This window comes from Gymnoscopelus microlampas (assembly GCF_963454915.1).
Source record: "Gymnoscopelus microlampas genome assembly, chromosome: 24".
Classification (NCBI taxonomy): domain Eukaryota; kingdom Metazoa; phylum Chordata; class Actinopteri; order Myctophiformes; family Myctophidae; genus Gymnoscopelus; species Gymnoscopelus microlampas.
The window spans coordinates 33,579,877-33,596,563 of NC_139961.1; the positions used below are offsets into that span (position 1 = coordinate 33,579,877).

General features: G+C 41.3%; 1 protein-coding gene across 10 annotated transcripts in view; it reads right to left on the bottom strand.

Moving 5' to 3' along the window:
- Window positions 1-5,226: 5,226 nt before the first annotated feature.
- Window positions 5,227-16,687, bottom strand: part of pspc1 (paraspeckle component 1) — a 33,600-nt gene continuing 22,139 nt past the window's right edge. For 2 of the 10 annotated variants that reach the window (XR_014600281.1, XR_014600284.1), the window contains exons 9-11: window positions 8,232-8,473; window positions 7,784-7,862; window positions 5,227-5,504 (exon numbers count right to left, since the gene is read on the bottom strand). Coding sequence is in view for 4 of the 10 variants with exons in the window: in XM_084050850.1 (XP_083906976.1) it covers window positions 12,404-12,583; window positions 13,796-13,938 (323 nt within the window). In the remaining 6 variants the exon portion in view is untranslated. Of the gene's footprint in view, window positions 5,505-7,783; window positions 7,863-8,231; window positions 8,474-11,491; window positions 12,584-13,795; window positions 13,939-16,687 lie in introns of those variants that run through there. The other 8 variants (XM_084050850.1, XM_084050848.1, XM_084050851.1 and 5 more) reach the window with 5 other exon arrangements.

Below are 16,687 nucleotides of genomic sequence, written 5' to 3' on the forward strand. Positions count from 1 at the left end.
CAGCCCTGTTAAAAGTGGATCAGTGTAATGATTACCTAGTGTGATGTTAATAATGAGCTGCCTTCGGCATGGCAAAGAAAAGCAGCCATCCCTACCCACAACTGTCTCCCGCACATTTTCCATCTATAATATTTCAATGAGGAGGCCTGGACCTGGCCTAGAGTTCCGGGCACCTAGGTCATAAGCAGCCTAGACCCGACGGTCTTTGCTGCATGTCTCTCCCCCTGTTTACTGTCCATCTCTACTATGAAAACTATAAATACATGGCAAAAAAAGGCCCAAAAATATCTTTAAAAAATTATATATTTATATTTCAATGAGCAGCCTTTTGTGGGGAAAGAGGGTGTTATGACTTCTACCTCAACATTGATGGCTCCATTGTCACCCCCTCCACCCAAGTGGGTGGAGGGGGTGACAACCTTGGTGTCATCCTGGACCCCACCCTCTCCTTCCAGTCCCATGTCAACCAGATCACTAAAACTGCCTTCTTTCATCTTCGCAACATTGCCTGCCTTCGTCCCAGCCTATCACACACTGCTGCTGAGACACTCATTCATGCCTTCATTACATCCGGACTCGACTACTGCAATAGACTAGGCCTACTATATGGCTTCAAAATAACTTCAAAATAGTAATCACTACCTACAAAGCCCTCCACAACCAGCCCCCCCGCTATCTCTCTGAACTTATCCAACACCACGCCCGCTCCCTCAGGTCGGGTGATGCCAACCTCCTGGACACCCCAAATAAGCGAACCTGGGGTGACAGGGCCTTCTCAGTGGCTACCCCCTCACTGTGGAACTCACTCCCAGCTCACATCAGAGCTGCCCCCACCCTCACCACATTTAAAACCACACTCAAAACCCACCTTTTCAGACTCGCATTCCCTACATAAATCCCAACTCCCCTCTGTTGTCTCCGCCAGGCCGAAAGGCATGGCGAGAGTGTATGTTTTACCCCCTGTCCGTCCGTCTATCTGTCTGTGAGCAGCTAATCTCCGGCACCGTTGGCCCAGTCGCTGTGAAACTGTGCACACACACTCCCTTGATGCCAATTCAGAACCTCTGCGTGCCCATGTGAATTTTTCACATGGGACTGTTAAAGCGCCACCAGTAGGCCGATTTGTGCTAAACCCATTTTTGGATATTACTCCTACAGATTTTACCCAAACATCATGCAAATCGGTACACAGTATCTCTATAGTCATGTGATCAAGACGTATCTGTCCGATATTTCATATTCCATCCTGATTGCCTAAGGTTGGCTCCAAAAGTTTGCAGGATTGGTCCATTTTGAACAAAATGTCTCAAATCATAAACGCAGGCTCCTGCCCTATGGGCCACATGGCTCGGCAAGGCAAGACTTACTTAAAACAATCAATACATACGCTACCAAGACAAAAGGACAGCAGTCAAACTGACGCTTAATAACAAAAGTTCCTCTTGTTAATCATGTTAGGACAGTTCCTGCTGGTGTGGACTAATTGTTCTAGTATATTGGAGTGTTTTACCTAAGGCTGGTGTACGTGATCGTGCTGGATAAGGTGGGTGTATCACTGTAACCACACCATGCCGTAATAGTTATCCTACCACTCAAACAGAGAGCGTCTCCTTTCAAACCCCAATGGTTCTATTCAGCCCCCCGCCCACAGGAGTGGCACAATTCTCTCACAACTTGCTACAAAAAACGCTCATGAAAAACTATATAATCTCCTACGTTTCATTTTCCACCTTCACATGTGTCTCCTTCTCTAATAATCAAAAAGTGCTATATATTTCATCTCGCAATTTACTTCCGGATGGTTCGTTTTGCACCTTTTTTTGCCACATCGGTCACGGGAAATAAATAAGCACTGCCGTGGTCTATGGAAACGAGCCCAAAAGTGCACCCAAATAAGCCCAAAATCGCTTATACAAACAGTCAGACCTGGCAACGCAGCCTATGCCAATCATGCGTGAGAGATCTACAAGCTATGGGGCAGAGACGCCACCGTATCTTAGCAACAACGACAGCGCTCACTCTCATTGGTCGTGTCACGCTAAGAGCAGTTTCCAGACAATGGCATCGCAGAGAGCTTGCTGTAGCCAGCAGAGTCAGTCGCAGCAACGACGGACAGGGAGCTGTGATAGCTGGCATGTAGCTAACGCTAACGTGGTTGTTGTCATGCCTGCAGCGGCTGTGCAATCACTTTGTCAACAATGCACGTTCGTGTGGTGAATGTTATTATTGCTGCTCAGTTAGTCCATTGTAGATGGTGTATATTGTGGCCTTGTGTGTCTTCTGGAGAACTGTGTAGCTCCACAGCAACTCCAGTAACTAACGTAATGGCAGGACCCGTGCAACGCATCTTTAGGCTGCATTATGGTATAGTAATTTCAGATCATTTCGGCCCGATTAGGGCAGTGGTTATCAACCTTTTCAGGCCGCCCCCCCCCCCCCCCCTATTTGAACTGGGGACCCCCACATTTTGTTTGACTCCGTTCCACAAGTCAATATTGTGAACATAGCAGATCTACAAGCTCAAACGCCTCAAACGCCTCACGTTGAGAGGCGTTGTAAGCTTGCAGATCGGCTATTTTCAACATGTTGGCCTCTCTCTTATATTATTTGACAATTTGGCCAATGTTTTATAGCAGGGGTCTTCAACAGGGGGTCCGGGACCCCTAGGGGGTCCTCAGAGTTACTACAGGGGGTCCGCCAAATCTTTGTGACATGATTTTTTTTTTTTTTACATTAACCATTTCAACCCAAGCATCCGTTCTCTGAGGAGAACTTTAGCCAAAAATAACAGATCTACAACTCACAACGCCTCGCGCTGCGAGACGTTGCGAGCTTGTAGATCGGCTATTTTTGGCATAGAGTTATAGGTGTAGAGGGAAAAAAGAGCAGCAAACGTTTATCTGAAACACAATTTTATACAATATAGAGGGGGTCCCTGCTTCATCTCTCTCACAGCTAGGGAGTCCTTGGCCTCAACACGTTGAAGACCCCTGTTTTATAGTATAGTTTGTTGACTACTTTTGTTGCAGTAATGGTCTTTTCCTTTACTTTCGTTTTTTTATTGTCTCCGCCAGGCCGAAAGGCATGGCGCGAGAGTATGTTTTACCCCCTGTCCGTCCGTCCGTCCGTGCGTCTGTGGATAGCTAATCTCCCACATCGTTGGCTTGATCGCAGCCAAACTGTGCACACACACTCCCTGGATGCCAATTCAGAACTTCTGCCCCATTTTTTCCACATGGCCCTGTTATAGTGCCACCAGGAGGCTGCTTTTTGCAAAACACATTTTTTCACAGTACTCCTACATATTTTGTCCACACATCACGCAAATCGGTACACAGTATCTCTATAGTCATTACAAAAAAACGGTCTTTCAGATTTTTCATATTCCATCCTGATTGGCTAAAAATGGCTTCCAAAGTTTGCAGGACTGCTCCGTTTTGACCAAAATGCCTCAAATTATGAACACAGCATGCACTTTCCGTGCAACTTTGCACCCACATTCCCTATATGCCGAGGAAGAAATTCCACTTGAGATTTTTCAAATCAGCCTCATGGTGGCGCTATAACAGCCCGATTTGTCTTTTTACCTTTAACATCACCAATCTGTGTAAAACTTTGTATGTGCACTCTCTACAGGTCAAGGAAAAACCTTTGCCCTGCATTTTTCACATCTACCTTTTATAGCGCCACCAGGAGGCCAACGTCAGGGCTCTCAATACTGCACATTGGTGGAGGAGGAGGGGCCGCAGGGCGACCGCACACATCGCTGAACCAATGGTAGCCCACGGATGTTTCCTCTGGAGATTTAAAATCTATCCCTCTATGCCACATATCATCCGCGCTACAGGGTCTTCACTGACCGAGCCACGGCACTGGCTCTCATGACGCTACGCCACTTATATGCGCTGCCAAGTGGCCGCGGGCGCTACGTGGGCGTGGCGGCGGGCTAGACGCGAGGCCCTGCGTAGCAGGGCCGAGCTTCTAGTTAGGACAATTGTCAGGTATACTGTGCTATTTGGCGTATTACAGTTTATACTTTTGTGAACATAGGGAGAGACAAACTCCTCTAAATGTTTGTCCTATTTCATATAACAGCACATAAATAGGCTATGAAATCAGAACGAATGGTTAATAATAAAGAAATAATAATATATAGGTGCATCAATCTCATTTGAAAAGCCAAGGATGTGTTATGTTGAAAGTTTTAATAGGAGCAAAAGCAAAACTATTTATGGAAATGACCCATGGCCTGAAGAGATATTACAACCGCAAAGAGAAATATTAATTTTAAGGCCAAGTATTGATAGTATTACTTTTATAGACATGATATGGTTTCCTTTCACTAGACAACCAAAACCAACTTGATGTTTCTTGGTGCAAGAAACATCAACATACAAGAAAAGGACATGAGGTTATGGACAATAAAAAGTCCACTGGCATAATCACATACACAGACGACAATCTCAGCTTGTATTTCATCTTTATTGAGATCAGATTACAAAACCACCCCAGTGCTGAAAACTTACCTGGTAGGATCCATCATCTCGGAAATAAGAGTGCAGAGATGAGGGAGTTGAGGTATAATGATGTTGTAATAGAGAACAGAAGTCCTGCCGTCACCCCCATTACCCCTGGGTTTTTGTATAGGCACGAACTATGTTCCAAAAATAAACAAACCACCCCGGCGATTTTGTCAGGTATGTGACTATGTTGTTTATGATATTGAGTTACATTTGATAATGTCTGTTGGAGAAAAAAAGAATAATGTTATCCTATGGATAATTAGAACTTTTTCACCGTCAGTTGATACTTCATATCCATGCGAGTAAAATCGCCGGGGTATCTAAGGTTCCCCTATGGGAATTCCAATACAAAAAATAACGCTGTGACACAGGGGGTTAGCGCCCTCTAGCGGCAGTGATGTCAGACTTCTGTGCTCTAAACAACCGTACTATAGTGTGTGTTGAAAAAAACAAGCATTACCTTGCTATGCTTTTCACTTTGGACGATGAGAAGACAATACTGTCACAGCCAGTTAGCACTGACAGAATTCATGTCCCCCTTGTCGCCCCGACCAAGTAGTCACTTATGCAGTGACAGAACACCCTCCCCAGCCAGTGTTGCTTATTATCTGCTTATTATAAGCAACTTTGGGCTTGTTTTTCTGTAAAGTCGCTTGCAAATATTGGTAGTTGCAGGGTTGCGTTTTTTTGGGCTAAAGTGCAGTTGCTTATTTTGGGCTTGCTTCCAAGTGTTTTCATTGTTTAAACCAGTGGTTCTAAAACATGTCATGGACCCCCAAATTAATATGCATTTGTCCCTAAACCACATCTGAAAAGATGGTGCCCAGCCAAGCTGAAGGATCCAAGTAAGAATCAAACCCCAGTCTTGATGTGTTCCTATCGACATTTACCATGGAATGCAGAGATTGTGTGTGCAAGAGCTTCTTCACCATGCCCTCTGTTCCCCTCCATCTCCTGTGTGTATGATGTGCATAGGGGGACCTATGAAAGAGAACACAGAGAGAATGTTTAGATTTTGTAATATCAAATATTTCATGTTCTCCTCTTCAGTACCTCACCAATGCGTCAGACCCCATTGGAATACCATAAGAATACCCAAGGTCTTATAAAATGCAGTCAATACTGTGGTGTGGGTGGTATACAGAACACATTGTGTTCTGCCTGAAGAAGGCAGTTACCTGCCGAAACGTTGGTTTCTTTTTACTCTGCGTCCAAAAATAAAGTATTGGCACTTTTGGCTACCAGTGTGTGCAGCCACCTTCTTGTCTCTTGAAGACCACTATTCAGTTCTTTAGTTTTACCAGTGTTTAACTGTAGAGCACTAATTTGACACCATGTTTGAAGAAGTTGACACTTCCCTTCAATAAAAGTCCAACTAAGGCCATGTGACCATGTCATCAGAATACTTGCACAAACCGTAACATTGTTCTTGGATAATTATTTAATTTGTGTAAAAAGAAAACACAGGAGAGAACATAATTATGCTTGCGGGACCCCTGTACTAATGGTAAGATAATCAGACATATTTCAATTGACAGACATTCTGTGGTCAGTTGGAGAGGACTTATTTTATCCAAAGAAAGTTTCAAGAATGTTTTCATTGTATATTAACTCATTCTCTGCCTAGAACGACTAAAACGACTTCTGTCCATAAGCCATGCCTGCCAAGAACGACTAAAACGACTTTAAAAAAAAATAAAAAATAAAAAAATATATATATATATTTTTTTTACATTTTTTTTTTTTTTTGACCCAAAGACCAAGGAGATATGATTTTTCGAAGATATATACTCCCATCCACTTCCTTGTTAACTTAAAACTTAAAAATTCTGTATCTCGGCTCCTGAGTACTTTTTTTTTTTCAATGAAAAATCTTGGCAGTGTTCAAACGCGGCCAGAAATAATTCTGGCAGTGAATGAGTAAATCAGAACAAAAATCAAAAAATAGGCTAGCACTCTAGCTCATATTTTTCCTTTGCGGAATATTTTTTGTAACAGTGTTCCTCTTTTAATGCTATAGGAGAGGCTATATTACTGATACAGTAACATTCTGTACTATAATCATCTGTGTCTAGACAATCAGTTCATTACCAAAGGATTCACTGATTTGTGGAGCAAATACGACCGAAAATTGTAAAAGTGTGTAAACTTTCTTTCCAAAATAGACAGACAGTTGGCTGGAGCACGCATTCCATGGACTGAAATTAAAAAGCACATCTAAAAATTCCTTCATATACCATGAATTTACCTGTCTGTAATACAAAGTAAAAAAAACGCTCTCTACTATGTAGTCAAACTGAAATCCCATAACAAAAACACCATCCCTTTTCATCATGTCGCTCATCCCTCACAGACGGTGACACTATAACATCATCCTAGTCACTGTCGAGCGGCTTTCATTTCATACCTTCTTTGGATTGAAACCAAAAATGGGTCACAATCCTCTTTGTTAGTTAGTGTACTAACTCTGTTTCTGAGGGAGAGAATTTGGATTCCAGTATGACAAAGGTGAAAAAAAAACGGGAAAAAAAGACTGACCTTAAAGCTGCAATAAGCGATTTCTGACCACTAGAGGACAGCAAGTATGGTATTACTGCCTATTTAACATTGAGGTGCCCAGAATGTTTAGCTGCCCACTGGACCAGTATCTGTCTGGGGGTACAGGGGACTTTCACATTGGATGGGGCCAAACTTTTTTTTTTTGTCTTGTGAATTGAGTTCCTATCTGTATTTACTCGGGTCTCTTGTCCCAGCCAGTGAAAGAGGTGGCTGTGGTAAATCATGTCATTGGAGAGGTTGGGACATGGACTCACTGCTTAGTTCGATATGAAACAACATCTTCTAGGTCTCTGTCTTTCAATGACGCAGTCTTACGTTGACAAAAGATAAGGTATTTTGACTGTGTGTGTGTGTGTGTGTGTGTGTGTGTGTTTGCGCTTGTGAGTATTTAAGTTCTTGATTCAAGGTACTATATTGTCACATACATTACAGCAAAATGTGTGTTAATATAACAGTATGAATAGCAGATATGATATAAAAAAATAAAAAATGAAAAGTACTACAGATAAGGAGATTAGCTGTTCACAGACAGACGGACACACACAGACGGACGGGGTGCAAAATATTGTCTCGGCCACGCCTTCGGCCTGGCGGAGACAATAAAATGCTGATGAATGATAGCCACAGACAGAATTATGGGCTTCTGTGTGTCTGGATTTGGGGGTGTCAGTGAGTGTGTTTGTGTGTGTGTATCTCCTTACCGTGTTTAGGAACCTTGGCAGTGGCTGGCTCAGGTATCTCAGGGGACATTGTGTCCGCTCCATCATCAACCAGCTGGATCTGACTCACAGAAAGAGAGAGAGAGACAGTGAGAGACACACAAGAGGGAGAGAAAGATGGAATGAAACAGACCATGACAGCAAGAGGCCAGCAGAGAGACAGAAAGAAACACAAGAGACGACTATCGGGAGAAAGGAGATAGATTCTATTATAGTCTATCATTATTGATCATTGTATTAATTATCTATCATCTTAACCACGCTAGTTGTGTAAAAGTTGTTTTATTCACCTACTCCTCCAAGAAGATACATACAATTTAGTTCATGTGATTAACTTCAGGTAACCGCCCCAAAATCTGCCTATACTATTTTGGAAATTAATTCATCATGTATAAAGTCATGCTTGAAAAATTAAATCATGCCTAACTACCTGTGAATGTCTGACAAAAATCCCATGGTTCTCCTCACATGTAAAGTAGCGTTTTTCCCGCACCGTGCCATCATTCTTCCCCTTGGGCTCATCCAGGGTGACTCCTACCCATTTTCCAGGGGCAAATAGCGTGGTGCCACTGTCCCACGCTGCCCCTTGCAGATCACCTCCACCATGGAGCCCACCTTGGCTGGCTGGCCGCCCTCATCGGAGCTCATCCTGCTGCTACCACTGCTGGTTGTCTGAGGAGACATGATATGAGAAGATTAACAGCAAGTACATTTTAACAACACAAATCTTGTATGGGGTCCCTGGTCATTTAGGGGTCCTTGACATGAAAACGTTTGAGAACCACTTGTACACCTAAGAGCCATCATAATATTGTCTGCTTTTCATTATTTTCAAGGAAAAAAAGCAAACCCTTGACAACTCTGCCTTTCAATTATTTTCAAGGCAAAATGATACCTTATAGTTAACTGCTATTATGCTAAACATTTTTTTAGGAGGTTTTAAACTCTCTAAAGGGATTTAAAGTGTGTACAAGTTATGTTTACAAGTGCTGTCCCTATCTGCTTCCATGGAATACTTTTGGTTTGCTGGATACTTTTTTTGCATGTGGCAACATCGCACGCTCAGTTAACAAGGTGTGCAATGGACTTCGCATCAAGTAGGATTCCCTTTAAATCGTCATTAAAGTTTCTTTTTGACAGGTTTTAAGTTTTATAGAGCAAGGGAAGTGTCTTCTCTTGCCCACTGCACTGTCTGCCCTGGCCTGAACGGAGCAGTGTGCACGCGCGTGCACACGAACAGTGATTTTTTTCACGGCACACCAAGCACGGTTCGTGTTGTTTTGCTTGTGTGTGTGAATGTGAAGGGTTTTTATTGACTGCTCTATTATTAAATTATGTTGAGAGCATCAAAACGGTGTGCAGACCTTCTCCTTTTGTTCGCGGCTAATGATGCATACACAGTAAAACACTGACTACTAAAGTTACCCGTCTGCCCCCCCTCTCTCTCTCTCCTTCATATCTCTCACTCCCCAATCTCTCTTCTCTCTGTCTTTTAAAGGAGTAGTTCACCCAAACAAATATTTTTTTTCTATTGATTAGTCACCCCTTGGAGACTTGAATTCATGTATATTTTTTTGTTTTTGTCGCATTCCTAAGCCAATAATTTGATGACCGGCAGGGGTTCCGGTAGGAGACACAAAGGAGACTTGTTGTGTCTCCTACCAGAACCGCTGCTGGCAAGAGACTGGTTTGATAGAAGGGGACACAGATAAACAGGAAGTCCACCCACTAGGCAATTTTAATAGGATTAAACCCATGTATCGCCAGACTTCTATGAACATGAAGATCTCTCACTTTGCTTGCTGGTTTGCTTACTGTGCATTGGGAATGCTTTGGCCCTTGTCCAATAGCACTCTTACTTTAGTTTAAACCATGGGTTTGGTTCTTTAGTTTGTTGACATTATTTTCAGCTCACACATACTTAAACACACACACACACACACACACTCTTCGTCTTACACCCATTTTACTTTAGACTATCAGCTAGTAATAAAATGTAACTGAGGAAATGGTTAAGCTGATGTTCATGTATCGTTATTATATCAATTATTATTGGTATTAGTATTTTTTTGTTTTATTGGACGAAGACGGAAATAAATCACAAAATGAATAGTCTCATGAAAACCTCTTTCTCCTGAAATTATTACCCGTGTAAAAGATGACATTCCAGCCATGATTACATTTTAAATAACAAGACAGGATCTAATAGCAGCGTGGCACCAATGTCCAAATCTCAGACGTCAGTCGTTATGACATATCTATGATGTAATTGAACTAAAAGTAACTTATTAAATTAAAGTTAGATATTTCAAAACATATAAGACATTATGTGGGAAAAAAATGCATGGAGGTACTTCCTTGGCCTGGTCAGCATGCACAAGAAATGTGGCACTGATCAGTCCAGGGGTTTGCCAATAATCCGCATAATAATCAGCAGACAGACAAACACAACCAGACAGACAGACCAGACAGTCTTCTAGACGGCTAGCCTCCTAGTCACGCAGTAAAAATGGCACACACAGCTTTCAGATGCACAAATCATTCTTTTGCATGAATATAATTGCTCAAGAGAAACTGGCATCTCTTCACCGTTCACTTTAATACAAGCATTAATTTGAGAACATCCTGACACACCATTTTCAGAGCATTTCCCTCAGAGCATTTTGTTGTTACAATAAAGAAGGGAGGAGAAAATAGTCTACACACGAGCAATAAGAGGTTGAGGGTTTTCTTCTTGGGGGTATTTTATGCTGTATTTAGGCAGCAAAGTGTAAACAGGCAACTTAGGGCAGAAAAGGGAGACATGCGACCCATGATGGGAGTTGGATTCTAACTGCACATTGAATGTCTAATCAGCAATCACATGGGAGCAACTTTAGATGTTATGCTGACAGATGCCAGGTTCATTTGTAATATCCTGTAGTTTGTACAGTTTCAATGTACAGATTATTTATTTTTTGATATAAAGTTTAGACTGATAGGTTCTTGGTTTACCTATATTAATATTTGTGTGTGTGTGTGTGTGTGTGTGTGTGTGTGTGTGTGTGTGTGTGGTACAGGCTAGCCGTGACAGTCTGAAAAAGAGAAGCAGCAGTTCTGTGGATGAAAATGCCTCGTTGATGCCAGAGGTCAGAGGAAAATGGCCAGACTGGTTCAAGCTGATAGAAAGACAGTAACTAAAATGACCACTCAGGTATGTAGAAGAGCATCTCTGAATGCACAACACGTCAAACCTCGAGGCAGATGGGCCACAGCAGCATAAGAACACACCAGGTGCCATTCCTGTCAGCTAAGAACAAGAAACTGAGGCTACGATTCGCACAGGCTCACCAAAATTGAACAGAAGAAGATTGGAAAAACGTTGGCTGGTCTGATGTTTGCTGCGACATTCAGAATGGACCCATGCTACCTTATATCGACGGTTCAGAGTGGTAGTGGTGTAATGGTGTGTGTGTGTGTGTGTGTGTGTGTGTGGGGGGGGGGGGGGGGGGGGTTCTTAGCAGACTTTCAGCTCCTTAGCACAAATTGAGTATCTTATTGAATCCATGCAATGAAGGATTACGTCAGTTCTAAAGGCAAAGGTGGTCCAACCCGGTACTAACAAGATCTACCAGTGAGTGTATACTGTATATATTGATAGAAATGGGGTGGAGTTGGTTCTCTATGACTTCCTTCATTCTTGCATAAGAGAAACGACACCTTCCATTGTTCATGTCTTTTATTTCACGTCGATAACCAACAAAGCAGAGGAGACATTCAATGACGGCATGGATGGATGTTAATGTAGTTTGTGCTACAGCTTTTTGGTTTAGGAAACAAAGCAGAAAAGATATTCATCTACTGACAAAACATGGTCACAACAAAACACCTAAAGAGGATATTTATTAGATACATAAGTTCTAGAAGGAACTATTTGAGCCTGGTATTCTTGGGTACCATTTGGTTTTGTTTCCTTGAAAAAGTTCTGCACATCCAGGCCTCTTGACATTTTTTTATCTAAGCATAGAGCAAGTATGTATAAGTCTATAAGAATATTAGTGGTTTAATTAGATGGGAAACGCTCAACATGCTATAAAAGTTTCAATTTCTTTCACATGGATTCAATGGAAATCAATTAACGAGATTAAAGATGTTTGAATCCAATATTTGAAAGCTGAAATAACCAGGTACATGGCTCTTAGAACCACAGATGCTGTAACTTTCAGAAAAAAATAGATGAATAAAAAATGAAATGCAGTGAAAAAATATATACAGGCAGAGCAGTGTTTCTACAAAGCATGTGGGGTACTGTGGTCAAACATCATACGCCTGTTATGTAAGTAAAAGTTATGTTAATGTCATAACTACCAAATTCAAAATAACAAATAAAATATCAAGAGCCCAGCCTCCACTGACAAAACAAACCAACAAGAAACTATATAATCACAGAATTTCAACAGCCTCTAGTTAAGAGGACGGTAACTTACTGGGAATAAAAACAAAATAAAAAAAAAGCAGGCAATAATGGTGTGTGAGGGCAGGAAAATGAAAATCTCAATTTAAACTGGGCAGTTATGCAAAAACTGTAAACCGTCAAAAGTCCCTTGTCCGAATACAATCGACTTAATATCTGCGGCGCTTGTTGTTAGGGCCATCAAAGTTTCCCCCAACGGGGCTTCCCCTGCCAAATCCTGGGGCCCCTCCAACTTGAGGGCCTGGCTGCTGCGGTTGTGTCTGTTGCTGAGGGGACTCCACCCCTGGTCGAGCCCCCATTAATCCAGCTTGTGGGAAACGATCATTACGCTGAAGCAATGTCAAGTAAAAACCGAGTGGTCAAAGTGCATGTATTTTTCCGATACAGAATGAGACAAAAAGAATAATGGAAAAAGGAGATAAAGAGTGTGTGTTCGTGTGTGTGTGTGTGTGTTGGGGCATATTTGGGGAGTGAGTGGTGAAAACAAAGAATCCGTTGGGCGATGATAGGTCATTCAGCAACAGAGTTTTTCAAAGTTCGTCAGTCGGGGTTTAATTTGGATCCAAACGTGATCCAAGATGGGTGCCCAAACAGACAGAGAGAGAGGAATGAACCCATTAGTTAGTGATCCAATGTTTCACAACATCAGTGACTTTTCATGCTCTTCCAAATCAATTAAAAGGTCCTATGACTTAAAATTTCCCCTTTTCTTAGTTTTCAGTCTGTTTATTGTGGGGGTTTATATGATATCCCTTCTACCGAAAAAACTAAGTTTTATTTGTAGTTATTATATCTGAAAAATTTGTACTACTCAAAGTAGTACCCCAAGTGTTGGGCTTCTCTCAAACCAGGGAAAGACTTTTTTTTAGCCCGTCCGCCATGTTTTAGCACCTATGCCAATTAATTCTTCTTTTTATTTATCTAGGTATATATGAATGTAATTGCTTAGTTACACCAGCATTGTTGTAACCACTATGAAGCATTTAACTTTATTTTTAAGGATGAAACTAAGAGAGGTGACGGCGAAATGTGTTACTGGCTTAAATTTCAAGTCAAAGTAGACTGATCAATTCGCTCTGCATGTTGCAGATCCGGTTTAGAGTAGACATAGAAACGGTCTGTATGCGTGTGGGGAAATGACTGAATATAGTTTACAGGCTCTAGACCGGATCTGAGCACTGAACAGTAAATAGAAACCAGGCTTTCCACAGTTAATGTGAAAATTCCTTCAACAGCGCCCCTACAGCCAGAAATGTTATTTATCATTGCAGCATGTCATAGGACCTTTAAATTGTTCTAATGGCTTGACATGGATTCTTTCCTTATGCTAGAATGTAATGTTTTAAGCCTTTGGAGTAGCTCCGAGTGCACTGAATTTAGGCCATGTTTTGTTTTAGCAAACTATTGGTTTTCTGATAAGCATTTTACAACATATTTAACAAGCCAACTCCAAAGTTTTCATTACAATTGCTTCAACAAACAAAATTTTAATCAACTAAAATCCATACAAGGAGTTTGAGAGAATGAGCACAATACATTACCATGGCTCCATTCTCTGACATCGTTCCCATATTTGGAGTTCCCTCTGGGCCAGTGGCTCCGCCCCTTCCACTTATTCCCATGCCCATCATCTGAGGGGGACCTTGGTTACCACTGGCCCCCGCAGGAGCAGGGTTATAGCCATCTACACGCAAAACAATGGAGCATTGTTTGGTAACTCAGGAAGAATAAACCTAACTCACAGCCACCTCCGGAGGAACTTGTTCAGAATGGTGGAGCAAATATCAACAAGCGCACAAAGCTAGCTAACGTTGGTTTTTGGTCACACACGTTTAAAATGTATGCCAGACATCTGAACAGTACCTGGGAATTTACCATAAATGAAACAAGCACTGCTATACATTTTAAGTACTGTTAAAACGGCTGCTTAGCTATGAGATCACAAATAAAAATGGTATAAATACAGTATAATATACTGTACAAGCTAATTCAGAGAATCACATCTGCCGAGTACTTATGTGTATACACAATTCCGTGTTAACCAAAAACCAACATTAAGCTAAAATAGTAACGGTGCTGTTTCATATTACGGAAAATATATTTTAGATATTTAATCATAGTGCAGAGCCAGCTGTGGGAGGTTCTCTGATAGACAAGACTTGAGGCAAATGCAAACATCCACATTTGTATATTAGATAAACCCAGAACTGCACACCATCTTAGTCAGACAGCAAGAGAGTTGTTGGAAACTTGACCAGACCTACAATAGACAGACAAGTCATAATTTTACCACAACCAGACAAAACGCCACCATTAACATACCACTACTGTATGTTTGGTAGTTCAGAGAAATAGCAGTAACACAAGAGAATTTCTTGCATTCATCCCCACAAAAAGATGCGGTATATTAGAGAAAATATGAGAGCTTTGCAGTAGAAGTACATATAAATGGCAATCCAGTGAAGGAAAAATGCTATTAATATCTACAATGAGTGACAGGTGTCCAATATTTGAATATAATACATGCCTTGAAAACACACAGACAGACGCAATCGCACACGGAAACACACACTCAAAACAAACTTTTGGACTACTACATTATACTGCCCATAATGCAACAGACCAATCAGTCTGTTCTTAAATGGTGATATAATACAAGTAGAGATGACACAAACATTACGTGTTTTAACGACTTGCTAAATTTAAAAACAATTATCTGCTAAGATACAGTAATGCTACCTGCCTTGAAGTATATGCTCATTATGCTGCCTGCATGTGTGCTACCTTGACCTTTGCCTGCAAGATGCAAAAATGTGATAGGCCTAAAGCACTTACATATACTACAGTCGAAATTAAAATATTCTAACCATCACATTTTTTCAAGTCTCTACTATTCACCCTTATCCAAAACAAATTCTGTTCATACATTGGAAAACATACACAATGTTTTTATAGAGAGGCCCAGTCTATTGTGGCTCTTTAAGTGCGAGGAGATCAATAATATAGTGTGAAAAATCTATTTATTCTATATACACTCAAGAAACGACAAATTTCCCATCATTGTTTCACGACAACAAAACAGAAGATGACTGGGCTTTTACAATCAGAGCTGCTACACTTTGGAATGCCCTGGCTGAGGACATCAGGCTTGCCGAGTCAGTGCCTTGTTTTAAATCCTTCTTAAATCGCACTTTTACAAAGCTGCTTTTAATGCTTAATCCTTTTAATTCGATTACAATGTTTTTATCTGTCTTCTTGCGGTTGTCTACATGTCTAATTTCTTGTGTGGAGCACTAACACCGTTTTAAAAAAGTGCTATACAAATTAAGTTTATCGTTTCAGCGACCTACGCAGAAGACCTAGGATATAATACTTTTTTGCCACACTATCTCCTCATATCAGAATATTTGGATTTTAAGTTGATAATCAGCAAAGTTTTCACTTGACTTTCACTTCCCTATGTGGGTAAGACTCCTGCATTTTCTCTTATACTTTTGGGCCACTTTGGAAGTCTGTATTTCCCACAAGTATGGTGCTTTTTACGCTCGGTTGGCGCAGTCGTAAAGTCCCTGCCTACCACCACCACGGAGGTTGTGGGTTCGAATCCACCGTGGTGCAACCAGCTTTGTCGGGCGTCTATGCAAACACAATTGGCCCGTGTTCGGGGGAGGGAAGCCGGGTGGGGAGGGTGATATTGGTCATTGCATGTACTACTCCTACGGGCTGGGGCGGCACCTGTCAGCAGGGAGTGTTGGGTGGGAAGAGTAGGACGAAGGTTCTATGTCCTCCCGGTGGGGGCTCCTCACTGGTGGGTCGGTAGGATACAACAGCCAGTGTCACAAAAGCAGTGACCACACAGAAATGTGTGTGGGGAGGAATCAAGGACTAAATTGGGGAGAAGAGGGGGGGGGGGGGGAATTGGCTACACTAAATAAAAAAATTAAAAAAGTGTGGCGCTTTTTAGTGTCAAAAAAAGAAAAGAAAAATTATTACTATATACAAACAATTTTTCTCTGTAATTGCAACTGATTACAGTTACATTTATTTTGTAATTTAATTATGTAACACTGTAACTTTTATAAACCATAGCTATTTAAACTCAAACTCCCAACACATTTTAGCGGTCTAATTATTGTTATTTGTTGAATATAAAACATAAACATATATAATCATATATTCATATTAAATGTAAGACAAAAATGTACTATTGTCAAAATGTAAGCCAAAATTTCAATAAACAAAATCGTATTTTCGTTCCACAGCACACACCCCAGCCCCAGTCTTTCTCTCACTCACACACACACACACACACACACACAGAATAAAACAGAGATGTTAGAAACCGTTTCAATGTATGGCAAATATTCCGAGCCAGTTTGTGATCATACGCAAAAGGTAAAACAAATGACAATTACAAAACGACCCACAGTAGC